This window comes from Garra rufa, chromosome 20 (assembly GCF_049309525.1).
Source record: "Garra rufa chromosome 20, GarRuf1.0, whole genome shotgun sequence".
Classification (NCBI taxonomy): Eukaryota; Metazoa; Chordata; class Actinopteri; order Cypriniformes; family Cyprinidae; genus Garra; species Garra rufa.
The window spans coordinates 4,875,547-4,893,994 of record NC_133380.1 but is presented as its reverse complement, the minus strand read 5'-3'; the positions used below and the strand labels follow the sequence as shown (position 1 = coordinate 4,893,994).

Here is an 18,448-nt window from a genome sequence, read left to right as displayed (position 1 = left end):
GTTAGTCACAGTGAATGTTGTTGTTTTTATTTCTTTCCTCAGACAACAACGCATACAGCTTTGGACGCACAACAATCGCCAACTTGAATTCCGGGTGAGTCATTGTATTCATTGTACATATATTGCAAACCTCACTGTATGCATTAATTGAGTTCATGAAGTATTTAGAGTATTCTGGGTAAAGTGGACGTGTCTCTTTGTCTCTGTGATTCAGGAATAATCTCTTATGGCTGCACACGTCATTTGCCTTCATGTACCTGCTCCTCACCGTCTACAGCATGAGACGCCACACGTCCAAGATGCACTACAAAGAAGATGATCTGGTATGTCAACTTTTTAACCCTCATAATGCATTCGGTTCATTTTGAATGGAAGCCCTTTTCCACCACTGAATAAAAAAATTAAAACTGATTTAATTTCTATAACGTATAAAGTTTATACGTCTCAATTCTGAATTTATTTTTCAGAATTGCAAGTTTATATCTCGGAATTCTGACTTTATTTTTTGGAATTGGGAGTTTATATCCTGGATTTCTGACTTTATATCTTGGAATTACGAGTTTATATCTCGGAATTCTGACTTTATTTCTTGGAATTGTGAGTTTATATCTCGGAATTATGACTTTATTTTTCGGAATTGCGAGTTTATATCTCAGAATTCTGATTTCATTTCTTGGAATTGGGAGTTTATATCTCGCAATTCTGACTTTATTTTTCGGAATTGCGAGTTTATATCTCGGAATTCTGACTTTATTTTTCGGAATTGTGAGTTTATATCTCGGAATTATGACTTTATTTTTCGGAATTACGAGTTTATATCTCGGAATTCTGACTTTATTTCTTGGAATTGTGAGTTTATATCTTGGAATTCTGACTTTTTCTTGGAATTTTGACTATTTCTTCAGAATTGCGAGTTTATATCTAGGAATTCTGACCTTATTTCTTGGAATGTGCGAGTTTATATCTCGGAATTCTGAATTTATTTCTCAGAATTGCCCGTTTATATGATGCAATTTTGACTTTATAACTCACAAGAGTTTATATCTCACAATTCTGAGGAAAAAAGTCAGAATTGTAAAATAAGTCACAATACTTTTTTTTTTTTAATTCAGGGGTGTAAACGGGCTTCCATAGTTTTGACCTTGAAGAGATGATTAAAAAATTCTGAAAAGATTTCATAATGTAATTAGTGTAATAATTTATTTTGCATACAGTAATAACAGAAAAAGCCATCTGGAGACGTCTTGTGACGCGCGCAGCTCATCGCAGCTGCAGCGGCGCATGCTGTAATGCTTATGAAATATTCATGAAGCCTGTCTATAGCGCTGACCTACATTTCTGAGCCGAGCGTTTAACCTCGATCCGCACTGCAACGTCCTCCAGCGTCTGTGCATGTGTAAATAACCCAAATATCACGTTTTCCCCTCTCTCCTCAGGTGAAACGCACTTTATTTATCAACGGCATCTCTAAATACGCAGAAGAAAGCCATATGAAACAGCACTTTGAGTAAGACGACTCTCTTTCTCCTCTTTATGCTTTAAACACACTTAGTTCCCTTCACTTTTACATCCTAAATGGGTCACTAGAATATCTGCCCACTGTAAATCATGTAAAATATTAAAATCACATCTTTTGTACGTCAGTGGGCGTCAGGGATGTGTACGTTCTCCCTGGAGCTCCGCTTCTGCGAGCATCTGCCGTGATTGTCTAAATGAGTGTTTTAAATTCGAGTCATGCGGCCGATCAGCCGAGTCTGCGCTTGCCAAAAATGAGTGTGATGAGGCGCTGGGGAGGAGCTATGAATAGACTCGAGTGTCTAAAGTCATTTTACCTGAGACTGAGCTGCTGTTTCCTCCAGCTGAAATCAGCGGAAAACATCGCAGGCTTTTCGTTTACTGTAATAACGAAGATTTTAAAATGTTTCGTTAAAGGTGAAATGTTGGTACTGTACACGACAGTTCAAAAGTTTGGGGTCGGTAAGAGTTGTGAAAGAAGTCTCTTGCTTACCGAGCCTGCATGTATTTGATCAGAAATACAGTAAAAATTCTGAAATATTTTTACAATTTAAAATAGCTGTTTTCTATGTGAATATCTGTTAAAATATTATTTATTTCTGTGATCAAAGCTGGATTTTCAGCATCATTACTTTAGTCTTCAGTGTTACATGATCCTTCAGAAATCATTCTAAAAAATGTTTCTGCTCAAGAAACATTTCTGATTTTCATCAATGTTGAAAAACAGTTGCGCTGCCCAATATTTCTGTGGAAACTGATCATTTTTATTTTTAGGATTCTTTGATGAATAGAAAGTTCAGAAGAACAGCATTTTTTGAAAAAGAAATCTTTTGTAAAATTATAATGTGTCCTATAAAAAAATTATAAATACATTTATTTTTAAAAATCTTACTAATGAATAGACTTAATAAATGTCTCTTGTAGTATTAGAGTTTAATTATTTTGATTTTATTTTGTTGATTAATCAAATAAAAGTAGTTAATGTAACAATAAAAAATAATTTTTAAATGTAACTTTTTAATTGTATTTTAAAAAGGAATTTGCTTTTATAAGGAAAGTTGCTTTTATTAATGTATTAGCAATCATGCAAAACATTGTTTACATAGAAGTAACTAATAAATGATCATTTTGATGATATTAAAGTTCAGTTGATATTTAAGCATTAATTAAATAAGCATTGTCAAATAAGTCGATTTATAAAATAATTGTTCATGTTTTTACACAAAAACATTAAAAGTAACCAATAAATGTCGACTATTTAATTTGTGTTTAAATGTCTACTGAGGTATAACATAAGTAATTTAGTCATTTTATGAAGTAATTATTCACAGTTTTTACACAGTTGTTTACATGAAAGCAGCCAATAAATGTTGACTTTTATTATACTTCAGTAGATATTTAAACATTTTTTTAAAGCCGATTTGAAAGCAAACAATAAATATTGACTATATTATACCTAATAGATATTTAAAAATAAAATTTAAATTTAAATACAACTGGTAAATAAGTATTATTTAAAAAATCCAAGAAACTACTAAAATAGTAAAAAAACAAAAACAAATCAAGCCTAAATAATATTATAATATGTATAATATGATATAATGTAACATTAATATAATAATACTAAAAAAAAATAAAAAAAATAATTACTAAGAAATATACTGGAAGAAAATAAGTATTATTTAAAAATAAAAAACTAATAAAAATGTTGTCATAAAACTACAAAAAAAATTAAACTGCAAATAAATAAAAATAAAGTAAACCTAAATACATAGCTTTATTTAAATATAAAATAAAAATTATAAAAAAATTAAACTGGAAATAAATAAAAAATTAAAGGATTCTTTGAACAGAAAGTTAAAAAGAACAACATTTATTTGAAATAGAAATATTTTGCGACATAATAAATATCTTTACTGTCACTTTTGATCAATTGAATGTATCCTTAATTAATAAGTGTTAATTTCTTTTGAACCGTTTATAGCCATAAAATTCAATCATAGCAACTGAATTGCACACAAAAAAAGAGAACCTATTTTACACACTATTTACACAATTTACTCAATCTCTTTTCAAAAATGTGAAAATGTAGTTCTTGCATTTCCAAATAATGTAAATTGCACGCGTTTGAAATTCACGATTGTCTGATATGTGACCCTGGACCAAAAACCGTTGTAAGTAGCACAGGTATATTTGTAGCAATAGCCAAAAATACATTTTATGGGTCAAAATTATTGATTTTACTTTTATGCCAAAAATCATCAGGATATTAAGTAATGATCATGTTCCATGAAGATATGTTGTAAATTTCCTACCGTAAATATATCAAAACTTAATTTCTGATTAGTAATATGCATTGCTAAGAACTTTTATTTGGACGACTTTAAAGGTGATTTTCTCAATTTTTTTTTTTTGCACCCCTCAGATATTAGATTTTCAAATAGTTGTATCTCAGCCAAATATTATCCTATCCCAATAAACCATACATCAATGGAAAGCTTATTCAGCTTTCAATTACAAAATATTGACCCTTATGACAGGTTTTGTGGTCCAGGGTCACATATCATAATGATATCAAAGATATGATGGAATGAGTGTGAGATGTTGATTTCTTCCCTTGTTTCTCACAGACAGGCGTATGAGAACTGTGTCGTACTGGAAGCTCGTGTTTGTTACAACGTGGCCAAACTGATGTCCCTCAACGCTGAGAGGTAAAACACAAGTATTTATTAAATCAGTCAGATTTGGCTCAGGATGGGAAGCTCTTCCTCTAAGTTTTTCTTTTAGGTTCAGAAGCGAGTCTATGCACTAATCCGACCTCTGAGACCTTCTTTCGATCTGTTAAACGGGCTGAGCTTTCCTCTGAGCTTTAGTGTGTGTGTGTGTGTGTGTGTGTGTGTGTGTCCTGCAGGAAGAAGACTGAACGCAGTAAGAAGTTTTTCACGGATCTGATGGCTAAGGAACACATGCCTGCCATGATCAACCCCAAACCCTGCGGTCACCTGTGCTGCTGCGCCATTACAGGCTGTGAAGAGGTACAAATGCATTACCCACAATGCCTCTGTGATGTCAGTGTACAGTACAAAGCGTTGCTGCCAGAGGGAACACTCATCAGTGACACAAACTTTTTGCCTTTTCTGGCAATGACTGCTACTTGTGAATAAATAACTTTTTTTATATAGAGTATTTAGCATATGTGACCCTGGACCACAAAAGTAGCACAGGTATATTTGTAGCAATAACTAAAAATACATTGTGTGGGTCAAAATTATCATTTTTTTCTTTGATGCCAAAAATCATTAGGATATTAAGTAAAGATCATGTTCCATGAAGGTATTTTGTACATTTCCTATCGTAAATATATTAAAGCTTAATTTCTGATTCGAATATGCATTGCTAAGAACTTCATTTGAACAACTTTAAAGGTGATTTTCTCAGTATTATTGAGATTTTTGCACGCTCAGATTCCAGATTTTCAAATAGTTGTATCTCAGCCAAATATTGTCCTATTATAACAAACCCTATATTAATGGAAAACTGTTTTTTTAGATGTATAAATCTCAATTTGTAATATAGGCAACAATTATAGCTTTCATATAAACAAATATAAAAAATAAAGTTCAATTATTTAAAATGGTTCATATTACATCTCAGTAGATATTTATTAAATAGTCAACATTTATTGGTTACTTTTTATAAATGTATTTATTTATTTCATATAAATAATTGTGTAAACAAAATGAATAATTTTATAAATCGATGTAATTAAAATTTAGTTTAGATTATACCTCAGTAGGTATTTAACATAAAATTGTTTATTTAATTCCTGTTTAAATATCTGCCATGGTGTCATATAATCAATATTTTTGGTTGCTTTTCTGCAAGCTTGGCAATTTCAAGCGTGCCGCTCAAAAGTTTGGGATCAGTAAAATTTTTAATGCTTTTAAAGGAGACTTTTCTGCGCATCAAGGCTGTGTTTATTTGATTAAAAATGCAAAAAAATTAAAGTAATATTGTGAAATGTTAATGCCATTTAAAATAGTGGTTTTCTATTTTAATATACTTTAAAATGTAATTTATTCCTGTGATGCAAAGCTGAATTTTCAGCATCATTACTCCAGTCTTCAGTGTCACATGATCCTATTTTCTAATTTGAATTAATGCTGTTCTTTTTAGCTTTTTATTAATCAAAGAATCCTGAAAAAAGTATCACAGGTTCCAAAAAAATATTAAGCAGCACAACGGTTTCAAACATTGATAATAACAGTAATAAATTAGTACATTAGAATGATTTCTGCAGTAACAGCTGATGAAAATTCAGCTTTGCATCACAGAAATAAATTATATTTTAAAGTATATTAAAATAAAAAACTGATATTTTGAATTGCAATAATATTACTTTTTCTCCAGTGTTTTTGATCAAATAGAACTTTGATACGAATAAGAGACTTTCAAAAATAAACATTAAAAATCTTACTGAGTGGCAGTGTGGACTTTCTTGTTTTATACCACTAGTTTTCTCGGTTTAATAAACTCAGGTAGCGTGTCCTTGAATAAAAAGGCTTTGGCGTATCTGAGAATCGTTCAGAGGAATTGAAAGCTCTTCTGGGAGGAAGTGATAAATGTTCAGGTTTCAGGGGGCTTGTGTTTGCTGATGTTCGGTGATGCAGTCGTGCATATATCTGGTTTGGTTTTGTAGGAGGAGGCCGTGAATTATTACACCAAACTGGAGTCCAAACTGAAAGAGGAATACAGGAAAGAGAAGGAGAAAGTCAACACCAAACCACTAGGCATGGCATTCGTCACCTTCCAGAACGAGGCCATGACGGCAATGTGAGTATGAGACAACACAACGGTACTAGCTATGAATAAAAATAACAAATATTGAACAAAAATATTTAATATTACAATATTTAAAAAATAAAAAATAAATAAAATGTACAAAATAAAATACTTTATTACTTTTGTACTACAGTGCGTGCAGAATTTTTAGACACGTTTTTTTTTTTTTCAAGCACATTTTACCAATTCCAAACCACATCAATCCTAATAACTATTGATTTTTTATTTAATCATTTATAAGTGATATATAACAGTCCATGAGGGCTGTGAGTAACAAACTTCTTATATTCAGGTGTGCATAATCATTAAGCATGTTTTCTTTTACAGATAAAACAAGCCCAAGAAAGGGATTTAACTCAGACTAAAAGTCAAAAGCGTATTAAATGCCCATGGGAAGAATGCAATACTAATGCAATAATAGAATTAGCAAAGCTAGGTGCCGATCACCGAAGCAGTATCTGCCGATCCGATACAGATCTTTTTAAAGCCTTCTTTTTATCATGTAGAATTATTCATAGTGAAACTTAAATCAGAATTTTTTAGGCATTTAATCAGTTTTTTTTTTTTTTTTTTTAATTTGGAGCATTTTTTTTTAGACATTTTTCAAAAATATAACTTTCTCATCTAAATGTTTTTATTTTATTTTAGAATTGTGCAGTTATTAATAATATAGCACAATAGCTATTTTGATTTCAAATCAAAACATTATTGAAAATGCTTTTTTCAGCACAGTACAGTAATCTTTCATAGACTAGTTTAAACACAATAAATATAAGCAACACATTATTCAGTGCATTTACTTTTGCAATTAATTCTAGATTTATATATTAAGTTGCTAAAGCAAGTGGCAAAACATTTAAACTGCTCATCACAAACATTCTAAATTAGAAATGACGGGAATAGTCAGTTCTACAGTTTTTTCTTTTGCATTTAAATCTTTATTACAAGCAACCTGTTGTTGTTAATAACAAACTTTGTTTTCCTACCTCAGCGAGTGCCATATATTATTGCCTTGTTTATCTAAAAATGCTCTTTTCCTTTAAACCTAGCCAAAAACCTATATGCACAGTAGACTTTAAAGTTTATGAGCTGGCTTATCATTATGCGGACGTTCTAAAGAACGCTTCATGCATGTGGTCAATTGACAGGAATATTAACTCGCACACACTGTAAATAATTGTTTGGTTTGAAATGTCTGATGCCCTCTTATGCATTATGTCCTGTTATGGTTTTGTGTCTGTTGCTGATGCGGTGATGTGTGTTTCTGTAGCATCCTGAAGGACTTTAACGCGTGTCAGTGTCAGGGCTGTAATTGTCGTCAGGAGCCGCGCTCTTCTCAGTTCAGTGACAGTCTTCATATTTATAACTGGAGCGTCAGCTACGCGCCGGACCCCCAAAACGTGCGCTGGTAAGGAACTTATTCACCTATTCACTCACTCTTCTCTCTCTCTGTTGGTCTTAGCATATTTTCTGCAATCAGAAAATGACCCATTAGATTGGATAAAATCAAATAATTTGATAAAAACGCAGTATGCAACTGTGTGAAGGACTGTATTTCTTGATCTTTTTTTTAATGGGTCTGCAAATAGTTGTGACTTTACTTTCTCTGTAGTCGTAGAAAAAAAAATGAACAGTGCAATGCAGAATTTCATAATGATTTTTTTTTTATATTTTGTGCCTTCGTTTTTACTACGTTTTTAATATTTTTTTTATAAATGTTAAATAGTAAATCCAGAAAAATGAGAAGAAAATACAGAATTTTTAAAAAGAAAAAAGTAAACAAAAATAATTAGTCCCCATTAAAAGTAAAAATTCTAAAAATCAGAATCAGAATGTTTGTTTGTATAGAAAAAAAACTATTTTGTCTTGTTTTCCAGTCAAAATTTGCAGAAATTATCAGAGAAAAAATTAATGTTAAAGCAAAATAGCATAAAAATATAGAATTTCCAGTATAACATGGTAAAAAGCTAATTAAATCATAAATCCAGAAAAATGAAAATGCATCAAATAATTTCTGAAAAGATAAAGAATTTCATAGGGCCCTATTATTGTAAAAATATATATATATATATTTGATTTAATTAATAAAGTTTTATGAATTGAATTGATCAGCCATGCTTTTCATTATCAAAATTGATGTAAACCATTATAATGGAATTCAGAAAAATTAAAACATACAATACAGATTTTTTTTTACAGAATACAAAATGCTACAAATCAGTCAGAATGTCTGTTTATATAGAAAAAAACTATATTTTTGTCTTGTTTTCAAGATCAAAAATGTAGAAATTGTTTAAAACAAAATAAATTTGAAAGCAAATTTTCTGAAAAATGGAATTTACAGTATAACATGGAATGTCATAAAAACTAATTACAGTTTTGTGCCTTCATTTGATTACCACTGGTTTTAATAATACATTTATATTAATTCATTAATCCAGAAAAATAAAAAGACATCACATAATTTCTGAAAAGATTCGTTTTCTTTTTATTATTAAGCTTTATCTAACCGTTAATTCAGAAATATTAAAACATAAACAGAATTTGTAAAAAAAAATAAATAAATAAATAAAATAAAACAGAATTTGAGAAAAAATGTAATGTATTTCATAGAAATGTAAATTGTATTCAACTTAAATCGTTGTTAATTCAGTAATAAAAATAGGGTTTACACTATAATGCTAAATTTAATAATGATTAATTAAATAAACTGTTAATGTTGTATGCATTTATTTGATTACTATTTGTTTTTTTTAATAATGCATTTAAAAAAAAAGAATTTCTTAAAAGATAAAACATTTCATAAGCCCTATTATAGTAAATTCTGTTCAATCAGTTAAATTAAATGAAATTAATTAGAGATGCTGTTTATTATTAAAGTGTTTTATTTAAACCATTAAATCAGAAGCCAGAATAATTAAAACAGAAAACTGGGAATTTAGGGAAAAATAAAACTGAATTTGAGAAAAAGGAATTCTAAAACAGATTTCAAGAGGCTCTAAAACCTCAATACTTAAAATTAATTTAGCCATTAAAACAGAAACTAGAAATATTAAATGGTAACAAAAAAAAAAAAGAGTTAAAAACAGAATTCCAAAAAATGTAATTGTAAAAAACGGAACCCAGAAAAATTAAATCTGATTTCACTGGGCCCTAATAGTGTTTCATATACAGTACTAATGTAAAAACATAGTTGGCTGTGTGTAGTATACAGTAAGCAGTACAACGTTATTGGATTCCAGCAGTCGCTGTTTCTCTTTCTCTGTCAGCCGTTTCTTTTGCTGACTTCATTATGTTCAGGAATTACCCATATGCAGTCAATAGCTTATGAAGAGAAGAGATTTTACGCTTTCTGCTGAGTGAGTGAGTGAGTGAGTGAGTGAGTGAGTGAGTGAGTGAGTGAGTGAGTGAGTGAGGTTTACTGACATATTGTTTTGATCACAGGGAGAATCTGTCTTTGGGAGGAGTTTCCTGGTGGCTTCGCTGCTTCATCATTAACTGCATCCTCTTCATCCTCCTCTTCTTCCTCACCACCCCGGCCATCATCATCTCCACCATGGACAAGTTCAACGTCACCAAGCCTGTGGAGTATCTGAACGTAAGGCTGCCTTCTGAACGCCACAAACTCCTCACCAGATGTTTCATTGGCTGTTTCTAGTGTCCAGTTAATTTTCCTCAATGAAAATGAAAATGGTGCCAAAAAATTCAAAGTCAGAACATGTTTGATGTTTGTATAAAGACCAAGCAATGACAGTGCAATTTGTTAATTGTAGTGATCAGAGTTGATGTTTAGTATTAAAATGCAGTAAAACCATTAAATCAGAAACCAGAAAACACAGAATTAGGGAAAATTTAAAACTGAATTTGAGGAAAAATACAAATTTAATCATTCAAATTCAAGCAAACTTCAGAAAATTAGGGGAAAAATTAGATATGTATTCTCTGAAAAAAAAAACAAACATACATTTATGTAAATATAAATACATTTACATAATTTTAATATTTCTATTTTGTGCGTAATATCGTATTGTTTTCTTAAATAAGTTGATTTTGTTTCAAAAATTAAATAATTCATTGTTTTCCAAAAAAAAAAAAAAAGAGTAAAATCCAGAAAATGAGGGGAAAAATATGTATTCTCAAAAAAAAATCTTCTAATATTTGTATTTAATTTATGTAAATAAATACATTTTTGTAAATATAAATACATTTACGTAATTCATTTTAATATTTTTATTTTGTGCATAATAGAGTGACTTGAACCAAGACTTCCTGCTCTACAGCTCACACTGAGTTCATCTCTTATATTGTGAATGAAAAGAACATGACTTTGTCATATTTGACTCCAAAAATCACATTTTTATTAGCAAACATTAGTAATTTTTTGCATCATTATTATTGCATTAATAATGAGAAGAATGTAATTTAATAATGAATTATATTATTAATAGTAAGAGATTACTAGATTACATTTGATATTTTAGTTTGATAATTGCATTATTATTAATGATGATAAAGAGAATGGTAATAATAATAATAATAATAATGGAATAATAATAATAATAATATTTGTGTGTTTGTCTGTGTGTCTAGAACCCAATCATCACCCAGTTTTTCCCCACACTGCTCCTGTGGGCCTTCTCCGCCCTTCTGCCCACCATCGTCTACTACTCTGCCTTCTTTGAAGCCCACTGGACCAGGTACAATCCCACATTCATCTCCAATAGAAATAATGTCCAATAGAGTGTCAGGTGTTTTATCTCATGCTGTGGTGTGTTTGTCAGATCGGGTGAGAACAGGACCACCATGCACAAGTGCTACACCTTCCTGATCTTCATGGTTCTCCTGCTGCCGTCTCTGGGTCTCAGCAGGTACTGTTTGAGATCTTAACATTTGTGATGCAGACGAGAGACCCTGTCGTTGCATATTTAGTTGCTTATTTCTATCTGTCATGGAGCTCGAGCTCTGTTCTAGACATCTCTGTTCAACTCTATCAGCGGTATTTGTGCTGATGTGTTCGGTGCAGAAGCTTTTATTGTGGTCAATGATTTGACTGTAATTAGCTTTCTAATGTAGTGAACATTGCTATTTTGCTGGTGATGATTGCTAGTGCTCTTCAAGATAAAAGCTTGGTGAAATCACAAACCACAAATGTTAAACCACAGCTGACAATTTTATAATAATCCGTTTTGTTGTCTGTATTATAGTTTGGACGTTTTCTTCCGCTGGCTGTTCGACAAGAAATTCCTGGCCGAAGCCACCGTCAGATTTGAGTAAGTTTATTTTATTTATTTATTTTTAATGTTTTGAAAAACTTTCTTGCCAGTTATAGCAGTTATTTAAATATTTATTCCTGGCCGAAGCCACTGTCAGATTTTTTTTTTTTTTAAATGCCTAAACTTTTTTTTTTTTGCGAGATTTGAGTAAGTTTATTTTATTTTATATTTATGTATTTTTATTGATAATTTTTGATAATGTTTTAAAAATGCCTAAACATTTTTTTTGCCAGTTAGCAAAAATATTGCATTTAAATATTTATTATTTTATTTTATTTTATTTTATTTTATTTATTTATTGATTTATTTTATCATTTTTTTATTGATAATTTTATTTTTATGTTTTAAAAATGGCTAAACATTTTTTTTGCCAGATAGCAAAAATATTGCATTTAAATATTTATTATTTTATTTTATTTTTTATTTTATTTCATTTTATTGATTTATTGATTTATTTTATTATTTATTTTAATTGATAATTTTATTTTTATGTGTTAAAAATGGCTAAACTTTTTTTTTGCCAGTTATAGCATTTATTTAAATATTTATTTATTATTTTTTCAAACTTTCAGTTATAGCATTTATTTTAATATTCATGTATTAATGAACTAAAATTCTAAATATTTGTTTGATTTGATTTTATACTATTTCGAAATGCCTAAACTTTTTTTTGCCAGTTATAGCATTTTATTTTTTTTATTTAAATATAAGTATTAATTGAACTTCTAAATGTTTTTATTTATATTTTATTTTGTGTTCAAATGCTTAAACCTTTGTGTCAGTGTAGCATTTTATTTAAAATTCATATATTATTAAACTGAATTTCTGAATGTTTTAGATGTTCTTTTTTTATTTTATTGTTTTGAAATGCCTAAGCTTTCTTGCTAGTTTTATCATAGTTGTTTATTTAAATATTTGTATATTAATGAACTAAAATTCTGAACGTTTTAGTTCATATTTATTTGATTTAATTTAAATGTCTAAACTTTCTTTTTAAGCTTTTTAGCAATGTTTAATTTTTTTAATAAAAGTTTTAAGTTTTATTCAAAGTTTAAGTATTCTTATAATAAAATTCAATGCAGTTTTCATTTGTTCATATTTTATTTTATTTCATTTAATTTATTTAAATATTCATATAACAATAAACTTTAATTTGTTTATTTTATTTTATTTATTGAGTTGCTAAAACTTTCTTTCCACTTGTAGCATTGTATTTAAATGTTAATATTAATAAACCAAAAACTCTGAACAGATTTAATTAATAAAATATTGTATTTTATTGTTTTGAAATGCTCAACAAATGTTCTTGTAGCATTTTATGTATTTAAATATTCATATGTTAATGAACTGAAATTCAACTAAAATGAATATCTGTAATTTCAGGTGTGTCTTCCTCCCTGATAATGGAGCGTTTTTTGTGAATTACGTGATCGCGTCAGCATTCATCGGAAACGCCATGGATCTGCTCCGGATTCCAGGTCTGCTGATGTACATGATCCGGCTGTGTTTGGCTCGCTCTGCTGCAGAGAGACGCAACGTCAAACGGGTATGAAAACACACACATGCATCATCTTGTTGCTTATCTTCACACCCTTGAATCGTTAATTCCCAGAAACAAAACTTTACAGAAACATCTGGGTCATGCATCATCTCAAAATACATAGAAAGAATCTGAAATTATATTTTGCATAAAAAATTTGTAAATTTTATTTTGCATTTTGACATTATTTTGATGAATATTAAATGCATTATTTTATTAATGCCAAAATACACTTTATTTTATTTTATTATTTTAATTAATTCAATATTGTATTTTATCTATTTATTTATTCATTTAGTCATTTATTTTTTTATTGATATTTTTATTTATTATTTTTATTTATTTCATTATTTAATTAATTGTATTTCATTTATTCATTCATATATTTAATTACATTTTTATCTAATGATTTATTTATTTAAACCAGCATCCGTTAAAGGCAGACATTATATTTTATGAATATTAAATGCATTTTAGCCAAAATACAATTTAATTTAATTTAATTTAAATTTGTATTAATTCAATTGTATTTATTTTATATTTTTATTTATTTAATTATTTAATAAATTGTATTTTATTAATTCATTTATATATTTAATAATTCATTTATTCTTAATATTAAAAACATTTTAGCCAAAATACACTTTACTTTATTTTGTTTTGTTTTGTTTTGATATAAATTAATTTAAAAATTTAGTTTAATTTAATTTGATTTTTAAATTAAATTTTTTCAATTGTTTTATCTATTTATTCATTCAGTCATTCATTTATTCATTGAAGTTTTTATTTATATACTTATTTACTGCTCATTTATTTTTTATTTTTATTTATTTAATTAACTGTATTTTATGCGTTCATCAGTTTTGTTTTTGTTTAAATTGTATTTTATTACATTTTTCTATTTAATTTAATTTTTGTATTTATTCAGTTGTGTTCTATCTATTCAATCATTCTTTGATATTTTTATTAATATACTTATTTACTGCTCATTTATTTATTATTTTATTTATTTAACTGTATTTTATGCATTCATTTATATATTTATTCATTTATTTAATTAATTGTATTTTATCTAATCATTTATTTAAACCAGCATCAGTTAGAAGGCAGACATTATTTTTTATATTTAAGGAATTTTAAAATATAATATGTTTTATAAATACACACTTTATTTATTTATTAATTTTATTAATGAATTAAATTGTATTTTATCCATTCAGTCAGTCAGTCAGCCATTCATTTATTCATTTACTTATTGATTTATTATTATTTATATTTATTCAATGAATTGTATTTTATCTAACAATTTACTTATTTAAACCAGCATCATTTAAAGACACACCAACAAATACTACAGTAATGTATACATTTGTAACTTTGTTTCTTTGTTTATTTTTTATATTGTTTGCCATTACATTGTTGTACATGATGTAGAATGTACTAATTTGTCCAAAAAAATCTTAGTGACCCTTAAGATATGAATTAATTTTAATAAAAGAAAATTTAAATATATTGATTTATATAAGCTAAAGCAATTCTTTGTACCTTTTCACGAAGGAATGATTTTTTTTGCATATGTTTTTGACAAGTTTTGTAAGATCCATCCACCCACAGCAGGTTATTTTTACCTGCTGTTCACCTGGATGTGATTCCAGCCTCTGCTGCGTTTCGTTGTGTAACGTCTGTGTGTGTATCCGCAGCATCAAGCCTATGAGTTTCAGTTCGGAGCTGCCTACGCCTGGATGATGTGCGTTTTCACCGTCGTTATGACGTACAGCATCACCTGTCCAATCATCGTCCCCTTCGGTGAGTCAAGCCACGCCCACTTCCACATCAGCCCATTCACCAAACCACAGAGCCACAGCCAATCAGAGAGCGGCAGACAGACAGACAGCAAGGATGAAAGAGAGGTTACAGGGAGAAACACTGAATGACAACCCAAAGGATATGTGTCCAGAGCGCCTCCTGCTGGCCATGTATGCATGCAGCTTCAACAATGGAAAATGAAGCTGCGGAACCACCTGCCTACGCACCGTGTGTGTGTGTGTGTGTGTGTGTGTGTGTGTGTGTGTGTGTGTGTGTGTGTGTGTGTGTGTGTGTGTGTGTGTGTGTGTGTGTGTGTGTGTGTGTGTGTGTGTGTGTGTGTGTGTGTGTCAAATTAAATATAGATCCTCCGGCTTCATATTTCACAACAAATATACACAAACCAAGAGGATATGCTGCATTTGAACAGTAATCTCTTCTGTCGCTGAGCTTTTGTGTGCTCGTATTATTTCTAGAGGTCTCTCAGAAACACACACACACACACACACTCACACAGACAGACGGTCGTGGAGCTGCCGGTGTGTGACTCATCGCTGTTCTGCGGAGGAAACTTTATTTACGTCTCTCAGCCCACGCTGTGAATGCAGACAGAGATGCTCATTTCGGACACGCCGGTTAACGTCTGACACATGATTAACCTCGCCATCGTCCGTCTGCACACATGTTATCACATGTTAAGTCTCAAATGAAAACACACTATAGGCTGATGTTTTTGTCTCATGAGAGATGGCAGGAAAGACCTTGTGAGATTATAAAGGAAGTTTTGTGGCCTTTAGTTTATATTTGATAAAAGCTGATGGCAAAATATACATTTAGTTGATATATGCATTCAGTATTTTAGATAATTTTTCACATTTTAATGTCACTTCTTGTTTGCTGTTGTTTAGGGCTGTAAGATTTGGGAGGGGGAAAAAAATCTCATTACAATTAGGGTTATTACTGTAAAAAAAAAAAAAAAAAAAAAACGTATATTACTTCATTTTTTAAATAATGTCCACATTATGATTATATTATGCAATTTAAGCCAAATAGTCAAAATGAAATGTTTAGTTTAATATAATATTTATTTATATATATATATATATATATATATATATAATATAAAATATATTATTATTATTTTTTTTTTTTTTTACGAATCACATTAATAAAAACACAACAAATAAAACTTTACAATTTAATAAGTGTTTTTATTGTTAAAAGAAAACAACATTATTATTACTTGACATAAGCTAAACAGTAACTGAAATCAAACCAAAAAAAACATTTTATTTTGGCTAGTTGGCTTAAAATACAACACGTAATATATAGACATTATTTTAAAAAAAACTAATAAAATTACAAAAACACAACACATAAAACTTTAATGAGGGTTATTGTAAAAAAAAACAAAAAAAAAACATTTTTATTACTTGACATAAAATAAAAAATGAACTAGAAAAAAGTAAATAAATGAATATTTTATTTTGGCTAGTTCACAAAATAAAATACATAATATAGTATATAATAATATAACATGGTTTATAATTTAATATATAAAAAATTGACAATTAAAAAAAAATGAAATTACAAAAACACAACAAATAACTTGAATCAGGATTATTGAAAAAAAATAAATACATACATACATATTATGATGTATAATAATGTAACATATTTTACAATATATAATATATAGATACTATAATTAACATTATTGTTATTATTACAAAATAAAAATATTCAACAAAATAAGAAATTACTATGAATGTATTGTGTATATACTTTTTTTTTATAGTGTAAATTTACAAAACTTATTTTTAGCCATCTTAATTTCCTTCCTTTCCTAATGTTACATCGTAGAGCTTTTTTTTTAACTGCAACGGGTCTTAAATCATCCCTTTTGTTGACTACAGAAGGTTTATAAGCACTTTGTATTACAAGATTAATATGATGTACATGCATAAATGAGGTCATGTGACCCAAGACATAAAAACACTGATTGAAAATGTAATGTAATGAATCTGTCATCCGCAGGACTGATGTACATGCTCCTGAAGCACCTGGTGGACAGGTACAACATGTACTACGCTTACCTGCCCTCCAAACTCGACAAGAAGATCCACTCGGGAGCCGTCAATCAAGTGGTGGCCGCACCCATCCTGTGCCTCTTCTGGCTGCTGTTCTTCTCCACTGTGCGGACAGGTGCGCTCACCTACGATCAAATATATTCTACTTACCCTACAGGTCAATAGAGTTAAAAACAGAGAATTTGGCTTACTTCCTGTCATTTCTCAGGGTTTTTGACACCGACGTCCATGTTTACCTTCGTGGTGCTCATCATCACCATCGTGGTCTGCCTGTCGCACTTGTGTTTCGGCCACTTCAAATACCTCAGCGCGCACAACTACAAGGTACGAGTTGCGGTACTGCAGGTATGAGCTCACGGTACAGTCCACCGGGCGGCACGGGTAGCTCAGGTAGACTGTCACCTGACCCACAGCAGAAGCGCTCACCTTTACCTCTGTCTCCTTACAGATCGACACCAAGGACACTGAGGTCGACGGAGTGGAGAACGGACGTCCTGCTAGATCTTCACCTTCTAATAAATCTCAGGTGAGTTCCAAAATGCAAAGTTTACTTGAGTTTCTTTAACCAAAAGTCCTTATTTAGATTCTAGCTTATGTTTCACCCTCTCTATAATTCTGAGTTAAACAGGAGTTAGAGTTTCTATTTTACTTTAGAAAAGTAGACCCTGGACCACAAAACCAGTCATAAGGTAAAATTTGACAAAACTGAGATTTATACATCATATGAAAGCTCAATAAATAAGCTTTCTATTGATGCATAGTTTGTTAGGATAGGACAATATTTGGCCGAGATACATCTATTTGAAAATCAGGAATCTGAGGGGGCAAAAAAATCAGAATACTGAGAAAATCACCTTTAAAGTTGTCCAAATTAGGTTCTTAACAATGCATTTTACAAATCAAAAATTACATTTTAATATATTTACAGTAGGAATTTTACAAAAAATCTTCATGGAACATGATCTTTACTTAATTTCCTAATGATTTTTGGCATTAAAAAAAAAAAAAAATTGACCCATGCAATGTATTTTTGGCTATTGCTACAAATATACCCCAGCGACTTAAGACTTAAGTGGTCCAGGGTCACATATATATATATATATGTATATATATATATATATGTATATATATATATATATATATATATATATATATATATATATATATATATATATATATATATATATATATATATATATATGTGTGTATATGTATGTGTGTGTATAATAATACTAATAAAAATAATGAAAAAATAATTATTGTTATTTATAATTAAATTATTTATAATAAAACTTTTTACTAATGCTCATTTTAACAGAAAATGTGTCATTAATAATAATAATAATAGTAATATTAATAAAATTTATATAGGAACATATATATAT

The 18,448-nt window shown here is 29.4% G+C and overlaps 1 protein-coding gene across 1 annotated transcript in view; it reads left to right on the top strand.

The window, feature by feature from the left end:
• The first annotated feature begins 4,430 nt into the window (after positions 1–4,430).
• The window catches only part of tmem63bb (transmembrane protein 63Bb), a 40,895-nt gene continuing 26,877 nt past the window's right edge, over positions 4,431–18,448 (top strand). The window contains exons 1-12 of the mRNA XM_073825977.1: positions 4,431–4,550; positions 6,215–6,348; positions 7,628–7,765; positions 9,802–9,955; positions 10,948–11,054; positions 11,139–11,225; positions 11,562–11,627; positions 13,014–13,176; positions 14,871–14,976; positions 17,011–17,178; positions 17,272–17,387; positions 17,512–17,589. Coding sequence (XP_073682078.1) covers positions 4,467–4,550; positions 6,215–6,348; positions 7,628–7,765; positions 9,802–9,955; positions 10,948–11,054; positions 11,139–11,225; positions 11,562–11,627; positions 13,014–13,176; positions 14,871–14,976; positions 17,011–17,178; positions 17,272–17,387; positions 17,512–17,589 — 1,401 coding nt within the window. The 5' untranslated portion in view covers positions 4,431–4,466. The remainder of the gene's footprint in view (positions 4,551–6,214; positions 6,349–7,627; positions 7,766–9,801; positions 9,956–10,947; positions 11,055–11,138; positions 11,226–11,561; positions 11,628–13,013; positions 13,177–14,870; positions 14,977–17,010; positions 17,179–17,271; positions 17,388–17,511; positions 17,590–18,448) is intronic.